This window comes from Gordionus sp. m RMFG-2023, chromosome 1, assembly GCF_954871325.1.
Source record: "Gordionus sp. m RMFG-2023 chromosome 1, tfGorSpeb1-WG-v2, whole genome shotgun sequence".
In the NCBI taxonomy this organism is placed as follows: Eukaryota; Metazoa; Nematomorpha; class Gordioida; order Chordodea; family Parachordodidae; genus Gordionus; species Gordionus sp. m RMFG-2023.
Window position 1 is genome coordinate 52957667 of NC_088775.1, and position 14094 is coordinate 52971760.

The 14094-nt window shown below is 26.1% G+C and overlaps 1 protein-coding gene across 1 annotated transcript in view; it reads right to left on the reverse strand.

Annotated features, from left to right (window-relative positions):
* Window positions 1-13630, reverse strand: part of LOC135932021 (uncharacterized) — a 29272-nt gene extending 15642 nt beyond the window's left edge. The window contains exons 1-5 of the mRNA XM_065469360.1: window positions 13431-13630; window positions 12987-13355; window positions 12704-12875; window positions 8258-8393; window positions 2081-2157 (exon numbers count right to left, since the gene is read on the reverse strand). Coding sequence (XP_065325432.1) covers window positions 2081-2157; window positions 8258-8393; window positions 12704-12875; window positions 12987-13190 — 589 coding nt within the window. The 5' untranslated portion in view covers window positions 13191-13355; window positions 13431-13630. The remainder of the gene's footprint in view (window positions 1-2080; window positions 2158-8257; window positions 8394-12703; window positions 12876-12986; window positions 13356-13430) is intronic.
* Between the last annotated feature and the right edge of the window lie 464 nt (window positions 13631-14094).

The following is a 14094-nucleotide window of genomic DNA, read 5'->3' on the forward strand; positions in this document are numbered from 1 at the left end:
ATCTCAATACCTGGGACACAAAAAATTCACGTAGTGTTTCCGATTGGTTTAACTAATCTCAACACTAAACTATATTCTAGCAGACATTTATTATGGAAAATATAGTATATCCACGTGAGGATCTTTTGATTGAGGATCTTTTAATCGATGAGATTAGAGGATATATAAACTGTGTGTATGAAAACGATTGGTGGTTAGGATTTGTACAAGAAGTGAATTTAATAAGAGAAGAAATAAAAATTAATTTCTTAACCCTAAAAGACCAGCAAATTCATTTGTTTATCCAGCGGCACAAGATCTCCTTTTCAAACCAAAAAATAATATCTTAACAATAGTTAGAGAATCAACGGCTACTGGGCGTACATATTATTTACCTCAAAATTATCAGGAGTCAAAAAAACTAAATTTAATGAAAAACCGAAAATAGGTATGATCTTTCATGAATTTTAATTTATCTATTATATTTACCAAATTAATAAAATATAAAAGAAAAAAATGATTATAACCGCAGCTAAATAATCTCATTTCATGAATCTAAAAAATCTTATTATTTATGTTAAAATGACATATAACTTATATTTATATAATCATTATTTTTTAACTTATCTCAATCTTAAAAAATCGTATTTTCCGAAAAAAGATCATTTTTGGCACTTTTAACAATTGATATCTCAGGACCTATTAAAATTTTGAATTCATTGCTTTCTAATGATATTCTCTCACTATGCAAAATTTTAAAATTAATAAGGTCGGGCCGAAAAGTTATCGCTTTGGTATAGAATTACCCATTCCTTTATTCTTGACGATATACTATCAAATCCCCCCTTAGATTCGATGCGACTCCCTCAAGCTGGCGACAGACTAGGGGGTCTCAAATGATTGAAGACCCTTCCGGTCAAAGCCTTGGTAATCTCTTATCAGATGAACAATAGAGAGTAACCATAAGTTTACGACTAGGATATGATATTGTTCAACCTGATAATTGTTTTGATTGCAATTCTTTGTTATCTCTAAGGGGAGGCATGGACTTTACTGTTTATAAATACCGTATCGCTTGAACAAACACGTTTACTATAAATTCAGGGTAAGAATATTGTATTTTTTAATATAGATATTTAAATTATGAGTTTTTCAATCAGCTATATCAACCATAATCTTATAATTTTGTTCAGCAATTTGAAAAGCGGTTACTGGAACCTTTAAAAAATAATTTTAAAAAATATCTTCTGATTAATAAACAATACCTTAGCCAGTAATGTGATTGCCCCTTATGTGTTACTGACGGAGAGCAAAGTATATATTTAGAATTTTCATATATGCATACATTATTTTGAAGATATTTGTAAATCTAATTATTTATAAAATATTTCTGTTTTAAAATAAAATATTAACAAAATATATATTTAATATCGTAAAAAAAGTAAAACCATGAGAATCAATTTGAAGAGATGGTCACATTTGAAGGTCTAACGGTAAAAAATTTTTTTAATTATATTATTTGATTACATTAATTATATCAAGTTATTTTATATTTTATCTTAAATATAATTAAATTAAAAATTATTTGATGAAAATAATTTATAAAACAAAACTATGATAACTTTTTTAGCACAAAGAGTAAAGATTTCGCCATTTTTATTAATTCTAACATTAAACAATTATTTATTAAATACAACGCTACCATTCCTTCTAAAGAACCAGCTAAAAACTTATTCAGCATCGATAAAAATGTTTTTACTGATAGGAGGGGATTGATAAAAACTTTGAAAATGTTTTATTGTTAAAATCAAATAATATTTAGCCTTGATGTTAATTTGTACCTATTGCTTTTATTATTAAATGTATTTGTTAATTATAAATAAATAAAATTTTAAAATGCATAATATCGAATATGGGGAAAATATATTTGCATAGACATCGTTGGATATGTTTAGAAATATTTTAAGTATCGTTAACAAGTTTTATCATATAAACATTTAATTAGATCACTTAAATCTTTTTAACTTCTTAAACTTTCTTCTATATTTTTGTTTTTCTCGTCTTTCCTTCTCTTATATCATTAAAAAAAATAGATAATAACTTGATTCGGAGCAAGTTTGATTAATCGAAAATCCCACTTTGCACATCCACCAGATGAGAATTAGTAGATAATTGGTACTTTATAATTGATTTAGAAAATATTAAATTATTTATACTATTTAAATAAAAAAATGATATTTTCGGCCCGATCCCCTTCGATTTTTGTAAAATTTGGTAAGCAAAGAAAAGTTATTGTAATTAAGAAATAACCAAAACTTTAGTCTGGTAACATTTATATTTTTGGAGATATTAGGGTTCAAAATGACAAAAATGACCTATTTTTATCATTATCTGCCTTCATTCAATTAAACATATCTTAAAAACTATTTAATTGTAAATAACAAATTTAATATCAAAATTACGTACAAAGATTATACTCTTAGATAAAAAACTTCATTGATTTTTCCAATTTTCGGCCATTTTATTTAATATATAAGAACTAAAAACAATTTTTTGGAATAATACGATCTTCAATTTTTATAAAAAAAATTATACCTTCTTTTAAAATTATAAAAAAAAACCGATCTGAGACGAGGCGAGCTTCATTCAAAATCGATAAAAATGATTAGAAAAGTGTATAAATATTTTCCCGAAATGGGGCATCTTTGTATAAAATTATTTATTAATCAGTTTTTATTGGTTTTTCTAAAACTATTTGATATAATTTAAAGGATTATTCATCTTGTAAGTGAAAATAATAAATGGGGATTTCAATCAATTATAGAAATTGTCTATCGTAAAGGAAATTCAATTTATTACATTATTTATAATTATTCAAACTTAACAATTAGATTTTCGAAATTTTCTAGCTTAAGATCAAAAAATTGTATATTAGCAGGGGCTAGCGGAACACATAGTGTATGCGTTTGTAGCATATACCAATATATTAAACTTATGATTTTAGGCTGTGAATTAGCAACATTGACTAAAAATGGTGAGGATATATTAACAACTTATAGAGATGTTATAGGCAGAATGACTTGCAATCCCCCGTTACCCACTTGTTATATTGGTGACTGCAACGAGTGTCCTGGCTCGGCACTCTTAAAAGAACGCATCGAAAAATTATTTATAAAAAATAGCTCTTGTTAAGTTTAAACAGTGGGTTTCGGTAGATAGAACAACTCTGGAGACTATTTCTCAATCCTCAGACGAATTTATTAATTACTTTTTCGATAAAATGAATATTCTCATAAGCCATTCATTTATTTGTGAACAACAAAGTTCTTTTCACAATATCCTTAAAAATAGTTTAGAAAATAATGTATCTAATTATTTGTGACTTTTCAGAAATTATTCCTTTATTATCCAAGACGAAGTTCAGGGTTATCATTGGACAACTTCGCAAGTTATGTTGCATCCATTCTCGATTTATTATATAATAGGAGATCAAATAAACAGTCTAAGTTTTGTAGTAATATTGGAATCCTTAATTCATAATACTGTTTTATTCCATTTATTCCAATCACATTTGATTCATTTAAAAAAAAAAAATTCGACACTCCACCAGAAAAAAATCACTACTTTTCTGATGGTTCAGCAGCGCAATATAAAAATAATAGTGTTCAAGCAGAATAGCATTTTTTTCCTACGGCACATGGTAAAAGTACCTGCGACGGCATAGGCGGCACAGTAAAACGGTTAGTTGCCAAGGCAAGCTTACAAAGACCTTATACTGATCATAAATTACACCTTTACATTTTATAAATAAACGGAAGAGCATATAAAAGGTATAAATATTTCTTATGCCACTATACCAGAGTATGAGGAAGAAGAGATAAGGCTAAGTGAGAGATTTAGTAAATCTATCACAATACCAGGGAAACAAAAAATTCATGTAGTGTTTCCGATTGGCTTAACTAAACTCAACACTAAACTATATTATAATTCGCATACATTTATTGTGGAGAATATAGTATATCCAGGTGAGGATCCTGTGATTGAGGATCTGTTAATTGATGAAATTATAGGATATGAAACATGTGCATATGAAAACGATTGGTGATTAGGATTTGTACAAGAAGTGAATGTAATTAGAGATGAAGTAAAAATTAATTTTCTTCACCCTAAAGGATCAGCAAATTCTTTTGTCTATCCAGCTGCACAAGATATCCTTTTCATACCAAAAAATAATATTTTAACAATAGTTAGCCCATCAACGGCTAATGGGCGTACATATAATAAAACGAAATTATCATGGCGTCAAAAAAACTAAATTTAATGAAAAACCAAAAATAGGTAATATCTTTCATGAATTTTAATTTATCTATTATATCTTCAAATTATATAAAACAATTAAAAATTTTTATAAAAAAAAATGATTATAACCGCAGCTAAATAATCTCATTTCATGATATTGCTGGAAAATCTTATTATTTATGTTTAAAAATGAAAAAAAGTTTAAAAAAATAATAATTATAACAAAACACGTTATTTTATAAAAGAGCGCCATCTATTTTTGAAAAAAATATTTATTGTTTGATTTTTTACTTCATAATAACTAAAAAACCCATGGCTGTCCCAAGTTTAAATTTTTTTTATGAATAGATATAAAGGTAGAGAACAGGGTTGCCATGTCTCCCCCCATCAGCGGGAGACTTCCGCAATTTTTTAATTTACACGCAGACATTTCTCTCCCGCAAAACTACCACAATTGGAAATCTCCAGCAAAAATCTACCGCAATTTTTTAAGTTCTCCTGCAATTTTTTTTTTAGTATTTTAACATTTTTAATATGTAAATAATAATTTTGAGAGACATTAATTGATTATTTTTATATTTTTAAAATAATTTTAAGTATTTATTCGAAAAACATGCCTAGTTTGTAAATTTCTTTCTATCCTGTTTTATTTTTATCCAATAATAAATCAACATCATTTCATTCATATAAGTCAGTACAGGGGAGTATATTAACATCGATTGCAATACAAAAATATTCTCAAAAATAATAAATAATACAGATGCAACTACATTTGAGGAAATCGTATACATCTATCATGTAGTTCAACATTCACAGAGCTATATCATCACAATGTGGGTCGAATATTTTTCTCATAATATTTAACGACTCCAATATAAGTGCAAACCTTACTTGTGGCAGAACAAAAATGAGCAAGGCTATCAAAAGTGTTTTAGTACCTGAATCCTAGAGGTCAATTCTAGACTATTTGAAAGATGGGCATCCATATGCAATTCTAACAGATGCATCTAATAAGAGAAATATTAAAACATTTCCCTCGATCCTTCGCTATTTCAACAAGATTAAGAACATTTCAATAAAACTGTTAAGATTTTTTCCTCAGATAGTGAAAAATCCAACGATGTAGCTAACCACATAATGTTAAATATAGCTGATTCAGGGTTATCAATGATTTGCATGTCAGCTTTCTGCGCTGATAATGCCTCTGTAAATTTTGGCAAAAACCTAAGTTACCGATTTGAGGCAGCACAATAATGAATTAATACCAATTGGCTGTATATGCCATATATTACATTATTCTTGCAAGAAGGCAATGAATATACTATCTGAGGATGTCGAATTAATTGTGATGAAATGTTTTAACGAATTTAAATCAACTAAAAGAGTTAAAAAATTAAAAGAGTTGATGGTGGTCTGAATTGGAATGGTGTGAGTTGTTGTGATATATACCTATCAGGTGGTTGTCATAATACCTGTCATCGATAGAATTTTAAAATTTTACAAACCTTAAAAAAAATACTTCTTAAATAGAGATTTTAAAAGCTGTCCTAAAATTTTGAAAAATTTTTTCGAGTATGAAATGGCAGAAGTATATTTGGGATTTGTTTCACATGTAGGAAATCTACATAATGCAATTAATATTCCTTTGGAATCAGAATATTCTTTATTAAAAAAAGATTCACAAAATCATGCTACAGCTCTGTTCATCTCTACAGTTAAAAATTGATAATAAATTTTATGGCGCTATTGCTAAAAATATATTAAAATAATAAAACTCTAATTAATACATTTTTAAATGAAGCAGATATTTTTATTGACAATTAGAATTTACAATCAAAATTTGATTTTAATAACTCTATTAACAAATGTATAAATATTATGACATTTGAACAACCATCAATTGATGGTTTTTATAATTTAATAAATATATTAAAAATACCGAAAGACATTGATTTCTTGTTTGCGGAGATAAATACTCAAAGTTAGATGGTCTAAAAGCAGATGAGAAATGAGTAGAATTTTTTCGTAATAACGATAAATCTCCATGCTTGGAAAAAATATGCGAGTATGTCTTTTCCTTACCTCATTCTAAAGCCTTATCTGAGCGCATTTTTAGCCCGATGAGGACTGCCTGGAAAAAGGAGAGAAATCGGATTGCTTTAACAACATTAGAGGCCGAGCAAATATATAATATGTCATGCCAGGAATTTTATAAATATCTCAATAACGACGGTAAACATTTAGTTCTATTATTTAAATCTCAAATAAAATATAATTAAGTTTTAGAATGGCGCCATAAAATTATTATCAATTTTTAACTGTAAAGATGAACACATCTGCAGCATAATTTTGTGAATCTTTGTTAAGATTCTTCTGATTGAAACTACTCATTAACAGCATGTAGTAGATATCCTACTGTGAAATCATTCCTAAAAATACCTCTGCCATTCATTATTGAAAAATAATCTTTATTTAAGAAATATTTTTTTAAAGATTTATAAAATTTTAAAATTCTATATGGCGGGTATTAGGAACATATCGCAACCAACATTGTGCAGACTCAATTCTGTAAATACTCTCTGTTTTTACCAAATTCACTGAGGCATTATCAGATCAGAAAGATGACATGCAATTTATTGATAATCTCTAATTTGCTCTATTTACCATTATATGGTTAGGTTAGCTATGTCTTTGGATTTTTCACTATTTGAGGGGAAAAAATTTAATAGTTTTATTGAAACGACCTTAATTTTGTTAAACTAGCGGAGGAAAAATATTTCCCTTACTAGATGCATCTGTTAGAATTGCATATGTATGCCCATTTTTCAAATCGTCAAGAATTGACCTCCTGGATTTAGGTCCTAAAGCATTGGTGATAGCCTTGCTCATTTTTGTTCTACAATTATAGTTTTCATTTATATTAGAGTCGTTAAATAATATGAGGAAATTTACCAACATTGTGATGATAAGTATCTCTGTTACTACAAGATAAGTGATTACCATTGCCGCAATTGTAGTTGCATCTGTATTATTTGTTATTTTTGGAGTACCTTATTATGTATTTAAACTAGATACGTGATAATTAAGCGCCTATCCCTATAATGTTATACACACACGATAGATTTCCAATTGCGGTCGTTTTGCGGGACATTCGCATAAAATATATTTTTAATTGTAAAATTAAAATCGTTTTTTTTATAAAATTTTTTCTTGTTTACCTTTTATATTTAAAAAAAATCGTTGGTTTTTTTTATAAATTAATATTTTAATAAATCAAGATGTTATTTTATTTTGACCGACCTTGTATTATAAACTAATTTTAAAAGATAATAGACGAATAATAAAATCAATTCAAAATCCCGGCCGAAGGCCGGCACTTTTGCAATTTTTATATTTCTACCGCAATTTTCATATTTCTCCCGCATAATATCAAATTTCTCCCGCAATTTGAAAATTTTGACCTGGCAACTCTGTTAGAATAAGAAAATATTAAATTCAAAAAAATTTGGAAAGCGAAACACCTAGAATTTTTATGTTTAAAATTTATAACGTAAATAAAAACCGCAACAATATTATATTAAAAAAATCCTTAATATTTAATAAAAGGCCTTTAATAGAGTTACAAAATGACATATAACTTATATTTTTAAAATCATTATTTTTTAATTTATCTCTTTTAAAATCGTATTTTTCGAAAAAAGGTCATTTTTGGCACTTTTGACCATTGATATCTCAGGAACTATGACTAGCTAAAATTTTAGATTTGATGCTTTCTAATGATATTTTCTCAGTATGAAAAATTTATCGAAATTAAAAAGGTCGGGCCGAAAAGTTATCGATTTGGTATGGAATTACTCCGATATCAATTTAATATTGGAAATATCAGATCGGATCGTCCTCCAAAAAGTGGTATCGGTACACCCCTACATAAAATAATAGATTTAAATACAATTTGATAAATATAATTTTTCTATAAAACTTGTTAAAGTCATAGGATGATTTTAATGAAGAAAATTGGAACAATATCAATGAGGGGTAATCTTCAATCCATTTCGTTAAACATGAAGCTATTAATTCTAAGGTATGATGTCTTTTCTCCAGATAATATGAATGATCTTTTAATATAGGGAGTGCATAATAAATAATATACTTATTTAAAAAATTATTAAATCTATATTATATTATCGTTGCAATGTAAGTAAGAAGGTAAATTGTGCTAAATGCCTGCAAGACAGGTCCAAAGTTCTTAAATTGTATCTCATTAGGTAGATTTCTATATTCATTTCTTTAAAAATATTAAATTTTTATAGCAGATTTTAATGACCTCTAATTTAATCAAAATAATTAAATAGCTGCCCCCTCCAAGTTATATATAATAGCTTTTTAAAGAATATCTAGTAAAATTATTAAAAGCTATTTCAAAAAAGTAGTGTTAATTTCTGAATAAATAGTAATATTTTGTAATAATTAGGAAAAAAAAAATTAAATTTTTTTATTAGCAACTCAATAAATATTAGAGACCTGCTGGCCAAAACATTTTAAAATAAACATGCAGGGTCTAAAAATATTTTAATTTTTAATGAATATATCTAATTTTAGTATACATCAGCTATGATTAAACCCAGACCTGTGTCCCGCTGGGTAAAACCAGTGATCGTGTAAAATTTTTAAAATGCTATTTAATTTTATATTAAATTTTGAATAGGGTCATTCTGTAGCAATCCTATCACGACCAGGCCAAGGTTAATATAATCTATATCTGGGCAAAATTTTAGCCTCTAGCTTTAAGATTTTTGGAGATATCTAAGGCCAAGGGATAAGAAATCAACTTTTTTGGGAATGTTTGTAATAATTAAATTAATGATTGATTTTAAATAATGCAATTATATATAATAAATCTAGTATCAAAATAAAGCCTATATTTATTTTTAGAAAATGAAAGTAAAAAATTAATTTTTTAAAATCCACACAAAGAAAATTGGACATCACAGATTTTTATAAAATTTTACATAAACATTACCTACCATTCTATGAGTATATAGCCAACTCCTGAGCCATTTTCTGGCTGATTCATTAAGCCAGATTAAGTCTGAGTCAATATTTATATTTTTGTTCTAAAATAGGCTAGAAAAAATCTTCAATAACATTTAAATGAAAGAATAAACAATACTATACAGCAAAGAAATACAAAGATTGGATCCAAACGGTCAAAAGTTTTATTTTCTAACTTAAGAGTATTCACGATAATGTGGACCGCAAGGCAAATGATTCATTCCATCCTAATATATTAAAAATATTGGAGAAAATGAAGTATACAAGCACTCCCAGGCATTGTTCTTAAAGAAGAAGTCTCTATTTTGACCCCAATATGACATACTATCAAGATGATAAATTTGTTTATATTATAACTCTTGACATATTCGATCTTTTTTAAAAAAAATTGTATATAATAAATAAAATATTTCATCCTATCTTACCCTGAATTCATGATGGATCAATCAGCTGGATCGATCGCAGCGATTTTCATTCATAGTGCAAATCTATTTTATTAATTCAAAATGGTATCCATCATCAAATTATTATTTTTATACAAAATGATCTTGAAGATAATATTAAACCCTCTTAAGGTGAAATTTTATAATTATATGAGAATGACCAAAGTATTTATTAATTCTATTTTATCTTTAATTCTATATTATATAGGAAACTTATATACATTCTAAAACATGTAAAATCATTTTATATACAACAGCCACAAATTTTATTAAATATCCTATAACCATTAAAGAAAACCTCGTTTCTCTTAAGTAATAATAAAGTACTTTATTATTTAAATAAATTTTTTATCTAAGTATTTAACCACTGACTGTAGGTATCCTACTTTACCCTATTCCTTCAAAATGTGGGTTTCAAATCTAAAAATTATTGAAAAACATGCCTATCTATATGGCAAACCTTAGTAAGTATTCATATGCCACCAATTACTCTCATTGACTTTGTGAGATTAGTAAAGGTGTAATATATTGTATATTATATTTATGTATATTATTATTAAAAAGGAGTTTGAAATAAAGTGGAATTTACCTAACTGTGTTGGTAGTATTGATGGAAAATACTTATTGCAAAATTTAATAGAAATTTATCATGCTTATATTTATTCAAAAATCCTATATTATAGAAAAATATTATGTTTATAAATATATTTTTTATAAATTAAATATATTTAAATATCTTATTTTGTATTTTATATATTTTTTAATAAAAATAAATTTACTATTAATATAATCTAAACTCATTATAAAATATATATATGTTGAAATATGCCACTAAAAAAGCTATATAGTATATAATTTTATTTTTAAAAAAGCAAATAAGGTAGCAATATTTATGAAAATAGATTTTATTTCAAATATAAATATATATATAAAATATCTCTTTCAAAATATATACAAAATTTAATTAAAGACATTTACTATATTCAGTTTTTTTATTTTTAAAAATCTAGTATTCTTTCCTCTTCTAATTTTATAAGTAGGGATGTACCGATATTTTATATAGGATCGGATCGGGCCGATATTTCGCTCATTTTAAAATATCGGTTATCGGCAAATATTATAAAATTTTCCGATCCGATATAAAATGGCGCTTTTAACAAAATTTTAAAAAAATCTAAAAAACCATTTATTTTTATAAATAAAATCGAAATACATTTTTATGTTTAATTTTTTTAATAGAAATAATTAGTTAATAAACATTCTGCAACATAGTTATTTTTTTTCGCATTCTGTTTAAATAAGTGTTCATTAATCTCTTCAGTATCTGTTTTTAGTGATGCTAGTGATATTAACAGTCCCATCACTGCCGACATATCTCTGATATAAAAAGAAATCTTCGATATATTAATTTTAAATATTAATTTCAAATTTCATAATATATTTTTTTATTACTAATTATGTAAATAGATTAATGTTATTACTTTTTATATAAATAATAGCAATTGAATTGAATATAAACTATAACTGACCATTATAATATATTTAAATGACATATGTTATGGTATAGTAAAATTATAGATGTTGTACTAATAAAAAGTATATTAAAAATTAAACCCGGTATCTTTGCAGAATACAAAATTAGATATGATATCGGATCGGTTATCGGCCGATATCAATTTAATATCTGAAATATCGGATCGGATCGGCCTCCAAAAAGTGGTATCGGTACACCCCTATTTATAAGTGTTTTAAATTCATCTATTTTAAATATTTTTATAAAGCAAATAAACATAAATTACTAATGTCATTAAACTTTCTCTTAGGAGATTTATAATATGAACCACGAGATTCATCAGAAGATATAGATCCTTCAATATAAATAATATATTTTTAGACATTATTAATTACCAAACACAGTACTAAGCTTAATTAATGCAGGACTTTTATGAATTATATCATTCAATGTATTTCACTATCAATGAGATCATCTAAATAATAATAACAATGAGATCAGCTTAAATAAATACATTATCAATTCGAATGCTATATTTTACATTCATTTATCTCCCTTTTCCCTGTTATTTCATTGACACCTCTGTTAAATCTAGTGATATAAATTCTCCTTCCTTGTATAATGAGGGCTTTTGTAATTTAAATGATAATTTTATCTTGATTCGTAGGTTTGATATCTTTAAAGAAAGTCAAAAATTGAGTAATTTTATATTTTATTTTAAAAATGTAAAATATTTTGTGCTACATTCACCAAAGGCGATATTTAATGAAACAATATTCAAAATCGCGACAACAAATACAACATGATTTGTGTATTTAAAAAATCGAGGCAACTAGCATTTGCGAGTCAAATCGCGTGATAGGTAACTATGAATACAATATGATATTTACTGTATTTTGTATTTATCGCGTCTAAATCGCAATCGTGCCACTACGAATTCAGGGTTAATAAGCATTTAATTTTGCATCGCATTGCAAAATTAAAAACCATCATTATTTTTGATTTTGGATAGTTTATTTACAATATAAAAATATTACTAAATCCAATGGGTAATTACTATATTATGCATTTATTTATGAACATTTATTGTTTTAAATATAGTTATTTTAAGGTATTAATAAACATAATGTTGTCCAATTTTAACACATTCCTTTTTTGCAAATGAATTTTGAGCATGAACATATTCATGTTTGCTAATGATTGAATATTGTAAACAAATTCATTTTGGAAAATTTTTATAGCACTTGCTTAAAATGTGCGAAAAAAATCCTAACTGGGAACCAAACTAAGAATCCAAGCTGGGTAAGGCTTAAAAATATTATTATTTTTAATATCTAGGCTAGCCTAGAATTTTAACCTCTACAGGTCTCTAATAAATATCTATCTAATACTACTATGTTTAAATATTATTACATACATTTCCACATGCAAAGAAGTATAACATCAGCAATAAGGTGAGCACAAAAAGATGCACATAGATCTGGTAACTGTTTAATAAGGTAGTTTTCACTATAAATGTTGAACACAAAAAACTCCTCAATCAGTTTTTGCGATAAAATGCTGAATAGCTTACGATCTGTTATATTTTTCTAAATATAAATATGGTATAAAAAAATAAGTCTTCAAAATTATTTTAAAAAAATTAGTGATAAAATGTTATGGATATTATAAATATTTTTAATAATGTTGGTATATCAAACTTGTAGCCAATGAGATGTAAAATAAAGAAGCTGATTGGAATGGAAAGTTATAGCCATACATAAAATCTGTGACAAGACTCTCATATGATAAGGTTCTCTGCCAATTTTTCCAAAAATGAGATCAAAAGCCATTTGTTTTAATTTCAATTTTTCAGATTTATATTTTATCAAATGATTGTAATAGATGTATGATTGTTCATACATAGAGAATAGAGGTTCAATTTTCTTACTGGTTTTGTTTATTGGCCTAATATTTTGATTCTTCCCAGGTTCATGGTTAAAATATTTAGATAACTTTATTTTTGGAGAATTAGCAAAGTAGGTATATAGTAATTCAATCAATTTAAGCTCCTTGGTAGAATTTAATACCTATTTTTTAATAGATTTAAAAATTTTAGGCTAACAAAGAGTAAATATTTTTAAAATGTTAATATGTTTATATACCGTTAATTTATTTCCTCGGACACCATGTTTCTGAGAAAATAATATGTCTTTTAAAAACAAAATATCAGGTTCATTCTCATTTAATCGCCTTTTTTTTAATAAACGACTGGAACCTTTTTCTTCTTTTAAAATTTTTATGACATATACAAGATATAAATCTATCTCTTTTAAAGATTCTTCGACGTTTGCGGGGAATTCTAATTTCTCAAGCCGATAAAATTTTTCTTCAAAATTCATAAAATTTAGAATATGTTGAATATTTCTAAAATCATATGTGTGACGTTATTTAGACAATGACAGCTCTCAGTTTACAATTTGGATTACCACTATAAATCTTATCTTTTACTTAGAAAATTATTTCCTATGACTTATAATTCTGCAAATATTATTAAAGAAAATAATAGATATAAAATTTATTAAAATTCTCTTGGTACTAAATTTTTCCACCATACGTGGCAGATAAGGGTTTTTCCTGGTCTTCTATACTAGTGAACTAAAAATAATTTTAAACATAAAGTCAAATTGTTATATTCAGCGCCCGGTTTACTGGTTCCACAACCTGTGGAAGGGAAGGAATACTGAACAATTATTCTGAATATATTTTGTCATTTATTATATTATGCATACAAAATAAACTAGCATATAAATAATTAAAACAATACAA